Source organism: Scardinius erythrophthalmus (genome assembly GCF_964197995.2).
Source record: "Scardinius erythrophthalmus genome assembly, chromosome: 1".
NCBI classification, from domain to species: domain Eukaryota; kingdom Metazoa; phylum Chordata; class Actinopteri; order Cypriniformes; family Leuciscidae; genus Scardinius; species Scardinius erythrophthalmus.
The window spans coordinates 32,933,362-32,944,213 of record NC_138221.1 but is presented as its reverse complement, the minus strand read 5'-3'; the positions used below and the strand labels follow the sequence as shown (position 1 = coordinate 32,944,213).

The following is a 10,852-nucleotide window of genomic DNA, read 5'->3' as shown; positions in this document are numbered from 1 at the left end:
AGTTGGGTCTAAAAGTCACATTGAAATCTACCATTCAAGATTTAAGTACATTTAAACGAAAAAATAAAGTTTTAGGATATAATGGAATATTTTTAATAAAGTTTGAGCCCATGATTGACAACTCTGGTAATGATAATGATACCAAAAGTGCAATATACAGAGCCACTAAATATACAAAACATTTTTAATAAATGTTGACACGATTGAAAACTCTGATAATGATTATATAAATCATGTTTTATGTTCAAAGGTTTAACAAAGCTGCTCTATACAGATTTTTTTTCTTGACAAAGGTTTTTGTACGCCGCAATTGAAAATTCCGGTGATAGTAACCGTAGTAGTAGTAATAATGTAAATGTTAATCTTCAAAAGTGTTATAATAAATACAGAGCCGTTTTAATAAAATAAAGGTTTGTGGGCCCATGACTGGAAACTGGTTAATATGTAAATATTGTCAGCAGAGCAGCTCTACATGGTTTACGGTAAAAACAATTGTGTGCGGTTTTGTTACTGTGTTTACGGCTGTGTGACGTCATGTCCGTTTCCTCATCCGAGCGCAAGGCGACTCCAGCATGGCGGACACCGGGCTCTTGGAATCGCTGTTACGGCTAGTGGAGAAGGTCGACGGCGGCATTGACAGCCAGGATGTGGCCGTGTCTCTCGGCGTGGATCATCAGGCGATCGTCGGCGCGGTGAAGAGTCTGCAGGCGCTGGGAGAGGTGAGGAGATCCCGCAGCAGAAACACGCACTGTCTGATGCAACAGCGGCGCAAACGATGAGACCCATTCAACCCGCAGGACCTGTAGCGTTACTAGCCTGAAATCATGCGATAATAGTTAGAACCAAAAATATTTCTGTCTGCCTATCTATCTATCTATCTATCTATCTATCTATCTATCTATCTATCTATCTATCTATCTATCTATCTATCTATCTATCCATCTATCTATCTATCTATCCATCTGTATATATACTGCTCTGTCTGTCTGCCTGTTTGTCTGTCTATCTATCCATTCATCTGTCTGTATATATACTGCTCTGTCTGTCTGCCTGTTTGTCTGTCTATCTATCTGTATGTCTGTATATCTACTGTTCTGTATATAGTATAGTAGCAAAACCATATCTATCTATATATGTCTCTATATATGTTTCTATATGTATTTTGTATCATATATATATAAGATACCGTGGTCACTGTGAATTTGCCAAGTAAGACATATTCGTGCCTGGAACAACATTCCTGTTCAAAAAAAGAAAAAAACATATCCCTAAAATCAGAGGGAAATGATATGTGAATCACACTGATGTAGAAGCACTTAACCCTGGTTGTAAGCCTAAATTTGACATAAACTGTAAACTTATCCCTCAAATCTGATTGGTTTATCATAATGTTATTATTATCGGTATGTTATTGTAGACCAAGAGCATGTTGAGCATGTCACGTTCATATATATATATGTATTGATCTTCTATAAATATGTGATTGTTTATCTGTGTTAACTTGGCTGAATGATGTGTTCAGGTGATCTCGGCAGAGCAGAAGTCCTCCAAACACTGGGAGCTGACAGGAGAGGGGCGTGAGATCGCGGAGCAGGGCAGTCATGAAGCCCGGGTGTTCAACGCCATCCCTGCCGAGGGTCTGCCGCAGAATCAGCTCATGGTGAGAGAACAACATTATCTATAGGTGTATCACACCATCATGTGCTGGATTTGACCTGTACGAGTATCATTGAGATGAATCTCAGGTCAAGGTCATATTTCACCTCAAAATCAAAATGATTTTTTTTTTATACAATTATTAGATTATATTATTTTCTATTTTTATTAAAACACTGTTTGAGTATTTCTGTTAAGTACAATTAGACGTATACATCATGGAAGTGTTTGTTATATAGTATTCTTTAAAAAAAAATCCTTTTGACCAGACAAGGTGATTTTCATCACTCTTTTACAGTAATGTGTATGAGATGTTAACATTTGTTTTCTATTGTTATTAATATTATTATTATTTTGCATAACAGTTGAATTTTTTTGCTTTAACAACATAACTATGGTTACCTACTAATCCTGTGAATTCAAGACTGATGCACATACATTGGTATGCATGTATATCTAGACCTGTGGAGATTTTATAATGGGCCTTTTCCTTTTAGAAAATGCAGAGCGGGAAGGTTGGTTTCAGCAAAGCCATGTCCAACAAATGGATCCGTCTGGATAAAGCTCACGAGGGAGGGCCGAGAGTCTTCAAAACCGTGAGTTACATGCAGTGCGGCACAGATCATGAATTAAGCCCAGGTACCTATATCTCAATGTGTTATTAATGTAGTGTGTGTGTCTTGCAGGTGGAAACCATTGAGGATACAGTAAGGGACAAACTACAGCTGGTGCAGAAGGGACAGTCGGCAAAACTAGAGGAGAAAGAAAAGAATGAACTGAAGAAACGGAAACTGTTAGCGGAAGTGTAAGAGAGCGTTGAGTTGCCTTAGTTGTTGATCAAAGGCCCTGTTTACTCCTGGTATTAAAGGGATACTCCACTTTTTTTGGAAATAGGCTCATTTTACAACTCCCCCAGAGTTAAACAGTTGAGTTTTACCGTTTTTTTTTCCCCGGGTCTGGCGGTACCACTTTTAGCACATAGCTTAGCATAGATCATTGAATCGGACAGGACCATTAGCATCTCTCTCAAAAAAATGACCAAAGAGTTTTGATATTTTTCCAATTTAAAACTTGACTCTTCTGTAGTTACATTGTGCACTAAGATAGACGTAAAATGTAAAGTTGTGATTTTCTAGGCTGATATGGCTAGGAACTATACTCTCATTCCTGCTTAATAATCAAGAAACTTTGCTGCCGTACTATGAGTGCAGCAGGCGTAATGATATGACGCAGCGCCTGAAAATAGGTCTAATAGGTTAGACAAACTTAGTCCCGGACACATTGGAAGTTACTAAGCTGGGGACTATTTTCAGGTGCTGTGTCATATCATTACGCCTGCTGGACTCATGGTACGGCAAAATGAGCCTATTTCCAAAAAAAGTGGAGTATCCCTTCAAGATGTGTACTGGTCGATCGGATCACAAGTAGACGAGGGAGACACATTCTCGTTTACATCTGGTGTTTTAATCCGTCTCTTTTGTCCACTTTCAACCGCTTCTGTCCTGTTTTCTTCCAGGGGAGGGTCTATGGGCCAGGAAATGTATGTTTTTTTGTTGTTGTTTTTTCCCAGATCTTTTAATCTAATTGACAATATAAGCTCGCGTAATTTACGTATGAACGCGTGGAGATGATGGAAAAACATACGGAGAACAGCAGCTTTCGTTTCTGCTCTAACAGCCGAACACTGCGAGTGTGTGTTAGAAATCAGGAATGGTGAGAGAACATTGTGCTTGGTATGTTTTTCATCTTCAAACCAAACTTGGGTCTTCAGCCGACAAAGTTTAAATCCCGTCTGGCTAGAGCTCTTCCCATAATGTTTATGCGTTAGGTCAGTATGCGGTTAGTAGGCGGTCTTTAGTGTCCGAACACATGAGCGTTTACACGAAAGCAATCCGGTCAATGTGTTTTCGACTACCTCTGGAAGTGTTCGAAAGTGGACAAGCTCAAAACGTTTTAGACCCCGTTTAGACTTGTATTTAGCGTCGTCCACTTGTGATCCGATCGACCAAAACACATCTTAATACCAGGAGTAAACAGGGCCTAAGGTTCATTTAGTGTGTTTGATTAGTCTGCGAATGATGCAGGTTATTATTTATTATGTGGTACATGAGCAGTAGGAGGCGCTACAGCTCAATAATGATCTCATCTCAGGTCAAATTTTTGTAAGGGAGACACTTGTACTATATTCCTAATTTGTCTAAATGAATTCCATTATAAATTCTGAATGATTTTAGGACGGTTAAGTCTTACTGGATCACTAAAGGCAGCAGCTTCAGTACCACCATCACCAAACAAGAGACAGAACTGACTCCAGAGATGATCGCCAGGTGAGACCAATCGCATTCTTGAAGGAAAATAGGCTTAAAAACTCTGTCAGATGCAGTTCTGACCCACTTCTTGTGTCTTGTGCTGGGTTTTTAATATCAAAAAGCAGCACACTCACTTGGGTTTCAAGGACACTTCATAAAAATGAAGATTTTGTCTTTGGTTGACTTGTGTCTTTCAGTGGCAGCTGGAAGGAGAAGAAGTTTAAGCCGTATAATTTTGAGGCGATGGGTGTTGCTCCAGACTGCGGTCACCTGCACCCGCTCATGAAGGTCCGGACACAGTTCAGGCAGATCTTCCTGGAGATGGGGTCAGTCCTTCATGCTTACAAAACACTCTTCTACCTCAGATGAGAAACCTAGCAGATTTATTTGTTTGGTCACCATGTTATGGACAAAAGGATTTGACTCATTTATTTTAAGTTGTGCGTTGTTTAGCAGACGCTTTTATCCACAGAGGCTTACAAAAGCAGTTTGTCAAAGAGACAATAATATTCGTAATATAAAACAGCAGGTGTTTGGACAATTAGATTAGGAAACAAGCTAGAGGATTTTTTTTGTGTGTGTGAGTGTGTCTAAGTGCTTTGTCAGTGTTTTAGTGGAGCAATAGTAGTACCATGTTTTTTTTTTTCAAGTGTGTTGCAGTATCATGTAAATAAATAGCATTTGTTAGAGTTTCTGTGGGTCTTAAAAATATCTTTAAAAAGTCTTAATTCACCCTTACACAAATTAAAGGGATAATTCACCCAAAAATGTAAACTTTGACATCATTTACTCACCCTCAAGTTGTTCCAAACTTTCCAAATTTCTTTCTTCTGCTGAACACAAACGGAGATATTTTGAAGAATATCTGGTTACCAACAGTTGATGGACTATTGGTTTACATAGTATTTTTTTTCCTACTATGGAAGTCAATGGGTGCCATCAAATGTCTGGTTACCAACATTCCATCAAAATATCTTCTTTTGTGTTCAATGGAAGAAAAAAAACTCATACAGGTTTGGAACAACTTGAGGGTGAGTAAAGGATGACAAAATTTTCAATTTTGGGTGAACTCTCCCTTTATGGCTTTAGAAAGTCTTAAATCCATAATGTCATTCATTAAATGTTGCATGCATTGCAACAAATCAATGCCTTCCTCAGTATTTGTGTCCTGTTTTCCAATACAAATACCTAAACATCTTTAAATCAAGATATGTTTACTTCAGATGCAAATGTAAACTGTAAGTAAAACCTAAAACTAAAAAAAGTAAAACTTTGAGGTGTTGCTAATACGGCTCATTGTATTTCTCCCTTAACATTAACATTTAGAGAAAATATTGACATTGTGTTCCCTTCAATTTATCTCTTAAAATTCAATTTATTCTCCTTAAGTCTTAAATTTACCTTCATAAAACCTGCAGAAACCCATATTTGTACAATAATATTGTGCTAATTCAGTACTATGGTGTGGTACAATGGTATTACTGTTATTTGAAACTTAATAGTTAAATGTAACAACCAATTGTGCCTTCATACAAAACTTTTTACTCCATACCAGTATTTTTGATCTTAGATCATTAATCTACAAGCATATTCCCCTACAGATTCACAGAAATGCCCACCAATAACTTCATCGAGAGCTCCTTCTGGAACTTCGATTCTCTGTTCCAGCCCCAGCAGCACCCAGCGAGAGACCAGCACGACACCTTCTTCATCTCTGGTGAGAGAAGTCCTCCTCTGTGCTGTCCTCGACCTGCACGAGTTTAGACCGCTTGCTGTCAAAGCATGTTTTTCTGGTCTCTAATTAATTGTTTGTGTTTCTCAGACCCAGCGCTGGCTCACGAGTTTCCTCAGGAATATCTGGAGAGAGTGAAGAAGGTTCATTCTGAAGGAGGTTATGGATCACAGGGGTAAGACGAGTGCCATTCATTGATTTCCAGTGTCGTTTATTTACATAACCATTTAAAAGTTTGGGATCAGTACAATTAAAAAAGATAATAATACTACTACTTTTATTCATTGTGGAAACACGAAACTGATCAAAAGTGAAAGTAAAGACATTTATAATGTTACAAAAGATTTAGATATCAAATAGATGCTGTTCTTTTGAACTTTTTAATAATCAAAGAATACCTTGAAAATGTATCATGGTTTTCAAAAAAATATTTTCAACATTGATAATAATCAGAAATGTTTCTTGAGCATCAAATCATCATATTAGATTTCTGAAGGATCACGTGACACTGAAGACTGGAGTAATGGTGCAGAAAATTCAGCTTTGATCACAGGAATAAATTACATTTGACAATAAATTTAAATAGAAAAAGTTATTTTAAATTGTAAAAATATTTTATAATATTACTGTTTTCACTATCAAATCAGTTATCAAATAAATGAGCCTTGGTGAACAGAAAAGACTTATTTCAAAAAACATTGAAAATCTTACGTTTGTAAATCCTAAACGTTTGTGCATTTGTAGATTTGTAATTTTAACTTCTCAAATCAATTTTAAGATACAAGTATGACTGGAAGATTGAAGAAGCTCAGAAGAACCTCCTGCGAACACACACCACGGCAGTCAGCGCTCGGATGCTGTATAAACTCGCGCAGCAGGTACACACACACACACACACACACACACACACACACACACACACACACACTAGGGCTGTCAATCTTCCTCTAAAATACTATTCGAATTCCATTCCTTATTTTATTTAATATTCGAATATTAAATGCTCAAATTCATCCTATTATTAATATTTACGACATTACACAGTCTTATGGATCGCCAATGCGTGATGTTGATCGGTCTCATATCTTCACAGATAAACCGTCAGTTTGTCTGTTATTGCCTTTTGGCGGACAGCTGGTAGCAGTTGAGCCCCGTGATGAGGAGAGAGAGAGAGGCAGAACATAAGTAATTCTTGCCTGTTTTAGCGGCGGTTCCTCGGACAGATCGCCTAGCTTGTCAGGTTGTAAGTTGTCATAAAAAAAAATAACGTATATTTTCCTCTCCATTTTGGCCTTCCGTCCACAATGAGACAGCGTTTTTATTAATGAAAACGCACTCCAAAGTGGATATATTTGAAGACGCCGTTTTCACGTTGTAGTGTGGACTGAGAATCAAATTGTTGATCTCCGTTACCGTGGAGACATTCCTCTCCGCGACTTTTGACAGTTGTGATGATACAGCGTGGATAACGTGCACAATTGTGTTACGATTCAAAAACTTTATTGTTTATCAGACGAAACAAAAGCGTTTAATTTTCACATGTGTGTGCCAAGGCGGCGAGAAAGGCAAGATTGCATTTTTTTTTAAAAATATACATAAAAAAGCAATATTCGAATAGGAACTTCAGCATTCGAATAGTATTGATTTTTTTAATATTCGAATTATATTCGAATTTCGGAATTCGTTCCAACAGCCCTAACACACACTCATGGCCTCACTCACTGCCGTTTACTTCAGATCTCACCCGTCTCTGTCGTTCCTTCCAGGAGAAGTTCACACCAGTGAAGTACTTCTCCATCGACAGAGTTTTCCGTAACGAAACTCTGGACGCCACCCACCTGGCGGAGTTTCACCAGATCGAAGGCGTGGTGGCCGACTACGGCCTTACCCTGGGGAACCTCATGGGCATCCTGCACCAGTTCTTTACCAAACTAGGTACTGCACTCCTTGCTTTTCACAAATAAGATCTGAAAAGAAAATATTCTTCTTTTTTGTGTATAATTAGTGTGATTAGCCATTTACAATGAAGGAGGATTCCTGAATATTCCAAAGATTTGTGATCATGATTTTGAAATATTTTACTCCAGGAATCACAAAATTGCGTTTCAAGCCAGCGTACAACCCCTACACTGAGCCAAGTATGGAGGTCTTCAGCTATCATGAAGGTAAAACTCTCCATATGAAGTGGTATGTGACTGTTTTGTTTATGTATGCTATATGCTACGTTTATATTGCTAAAGGTACAATTATTAAGTCTTTCATAGCCTGCTGTTTAGTAAGTATAGAATAACTGAAATCAGGTGTAGAATGTAGAATAATAGATGAAGTATGAAATGATAGAACATTGAATTATTTCAAATGAAATGGTAATGCAATAATTCACTATTTTCAATTTAGTATTTTGGAAGCAAAACTATATGATTGAGTAATAAAATAGCATTGATATTGTAGATGGCATGAAACAGAAATTTTGCTTTGGTAGGCTGTAAGGCTCTTTGAATAACATAAATAATTTGCTGAAGTCATTTGAAACTCGGTCACCAAAAATGTCTTCATAGAGCAGTTATAGGCGATCAGTCACCGCTCTGGAACATTTGTCAGCCAATCAGAATCAAGTTTTTAACACCGGCATGGCAAAGAGTGCAGCTGTCGGTTCCCGGACATCATAACTAATTTTTTAATTATCATTCCTTTTTGAAAAAACGACATTACCCATGATTCGGCAAAGAATACTCCACCAATCAGAGAACTGCAATAAGCAAATAGAGTGCAAAATACTTAAAGGAACACTCCGACTTTTTGGGACTTTAGCTTATTCACAGTATCCCCCAGAGTTAGATAAGTCCATACATACCTTTTTCATTTCTGTGCGTTCTGTAAGTGTTATTTGACGCACCCACCGCTAGCCTAGCTTAGCACAAAGACTGGATGTAAATGGATAAGGTAGCATACTAATCCCAATAAGTGACAAAATAATGCAGACATTTTCCTATTTACATGTTGTGATCTGTATAGTCACAGCGTGTACAAATAACAAGGCTATATGAGACAGAGACCATTTTTAATCGTATAAATACTGGGAACTATATTCTCACTAGGCGTAGGAGCACAGCTACTTGGGCGGAGTGATAAGTGCAGCACACGAGACGTCTAACTCTGGGGGATACTGTGAATAAGCTAAAGTCCCAAAAAGTCGGAGTGTTCCTTTAAATATTTGTATATACATGCTTATTTTTCAATAAACTTACAATATATTGTTGTTTATATAAATTATCAATATAAATACTGTGTATATTTTTATATGTGTGTGTGTATTCTTATGATTCAGCTCGCAGCTTCAATAGGAAAAACACTTCTGGAACTAAGGCAATGAAAAGTGGGCGGACTCCGTTGCCCTCTATAGGCGGAAAGCGAACTGTCTGACCCAGTTTAGCATCACAAACCCTTTGTCCCTCTGAATCTCTCTTAGGTCTGAAGAAGTGGGTGGAGGTGGGTAATTCTGGGGTCTTCCGGCCTGAGATGCTGCTGCCCATGGGTTTGCCCGAGGGGGTGTCAGTCATTGCCTGGGGTCTGTCCTTGGAGAGGTGCGTCAACATGCACATATAAAATTGCATCGTTTGCATATAAAACCTCAAAGTTAAAAAAATAATTATTTTTTTTCACCCACCTTCAGGCCCACCATGATCAAGTACGGAATCAACAACATCCGAGAGCTTGTGGGCCACAAAGTGAACCTACAGATGGTGTACGACAGCCCTATATGCCGACTGGACTCTTAAATGACGTGCACTCAGCATTTGGATTCATTTGTGCTCTCATGACTCATCTGCATAGTTATCATCCATTTAAGCCATAACACACACCCTGAACTTTATTTTGCTGCTCGGGCATTAGTTATGAGGACCGTGTTGAACAGGCTGACGTCAAAACGGAGGAAAAGATTCACGTCTTTGCATGAGGAGCGTCACATTGACCTTGTTACAGTGTCGCCGCCTGATATAGAGATCCCTACTGTCCTCCACTTGAATCATATAGATATATATATATAATCTCAGTTGATTTATTGTCTTTTCCACGACCCGTTTTTAACGACAGCTCTGTAAAAAAACAGCCACCCAGTTTGTTCTCACAACCCAGAATGCAATGGAAACTATTGACGTCCTCATACTGTTGCGATGTTAAATTAAAAAAATGTCTCAAATCTCCAATATGACTTCATTAATGGTTGTTTATTCTGAAAGCACAATTCATTTCAGTATATGAAATGAAACTGGGGTCTTTGTGCTGTATTTTTCATGGCTGCAGCATCAGATCCCAGTACATTTGCAATACGTGTACGTTTGTAAATGCCGAGCTCAAGAGGTCTGGATAAGGGTCTTGGGTCATTTGTGTAAATCCAGTGAAGAGGTTTAAGCTTTCTCCGTGCAGATTAATCTCCCTGTTGGTTAAACGGAAGAATCTGTTTGATCCCAGTGTTTCTATGTTTGACCACAGGGTGTAACAGAGTTTTAAACAGAATTGCAAAAATGCACGTGACGTTTAATGTGTAGCTATGAGAAGGGGACCAATGAGATTTCACTGTGTTGTGTGGGCGGGGCTAACCAATGCAGTGCAACACGTGGTCCTAAACCTTTTTGAGGCCCCACATTGTCCAACATTATCGATGACTCGAATCGATGATCAGCTCAAACTTTTTTTTTAACTGTGATATGTTAAAGTGTTCCTAATTTTGTTTTGGAGGTTTCCTATGATATATTTACATGCATCTAAGATCAAAAAACACTTTTCCTCATAATATACAATGCAGAAAAACTGTGTCTGAAACAGTTTAATAAAGGATTGAATCTCTCTAAACCCCTCCTTTCTAAGAATCTACTCTGCTCTGATTGGTCAGATGGCCCAGTTTGTTGTGATTGGTCTACTCTGCTCTGATTGGTCAGATGGCCCATTCTGTTGTGATTGGTCTGCTCTGCTCTGATTGGTCAGATTGCCCAATATGTTGTGATTGGTCTGCTCTGATTGGTCAGATGACCCAGTCTGTTGTGATTGGTCTACTCTGCTCTGATTGGTCAGATGGCCCAGTCTGTTGTGATTGGTCTACTCTGCTCTGATTGGTCAGATGGCCCAGTATGTTGTGATTGCTCTGCTCTTATTG

General features: G+C 38.5%; 1 protein-coding gene across 1 annotated transcript; it reads left to right on the top strand.

Moving 5' to 3' along the window:
• The first annotated feature begins 520 nt into the window (after positions 1–520).
• On the top strand, positions 521–10,548 carry farsa (phenylalanyl-tRNA synthetase subunit alpha). Its single transcript, XM_081364969.1, has 13 exons — positions 521–719; positions 1,523–1,660; positions 2,154–2,252; positions 2,343–2,461; positions 3,891–3,983; positions 4,163–4,291; positions 5,567–5,682; positions 5,788–5,872; positions 6,476–6,575; positions 7,464–7,632; positions 7,785–7,862; positions 9,167–9,281; positions 9,371–10,548. Exons 1-13 carry the CDS (start codon positions 573–575, stop codon positions 9,474–9,476), a joined length of 1,494 nt encoding a protein of 497 aa, XP_081221095.1. The 5' UTR covers positions 521–572; the 3' UTR covers positions 9,477–10,548.
• The last annotated feature ends 304 nt before the right edge of the window (positions 10,549–10,852 follow it).

Bases quoted from the DNA above. Each gene is read 5' to 3' on its own strand.
- farsa (XM_081364969.1), top strand. From the start codon at position 573: ATGGCGGACACCGGGCTCTTGGAATCGCTGTTACGGCTAGTGGAGAAG. The intron at 2,253-2,342 runs GTGAGTTACATG...TGTGTCTTGCAG, and splicing joins GGCCGAGAGTCTTCAAAACC to GTGGAAACCATTGAGGATAC. The intron at 5,683-5,787 runs GTGAGAGAAGTC...TGTGTTTCTCAG, and splicing joins CGACACCTTCTTCATCTCTG to ACCCAGCGCTGGCTCACGAG.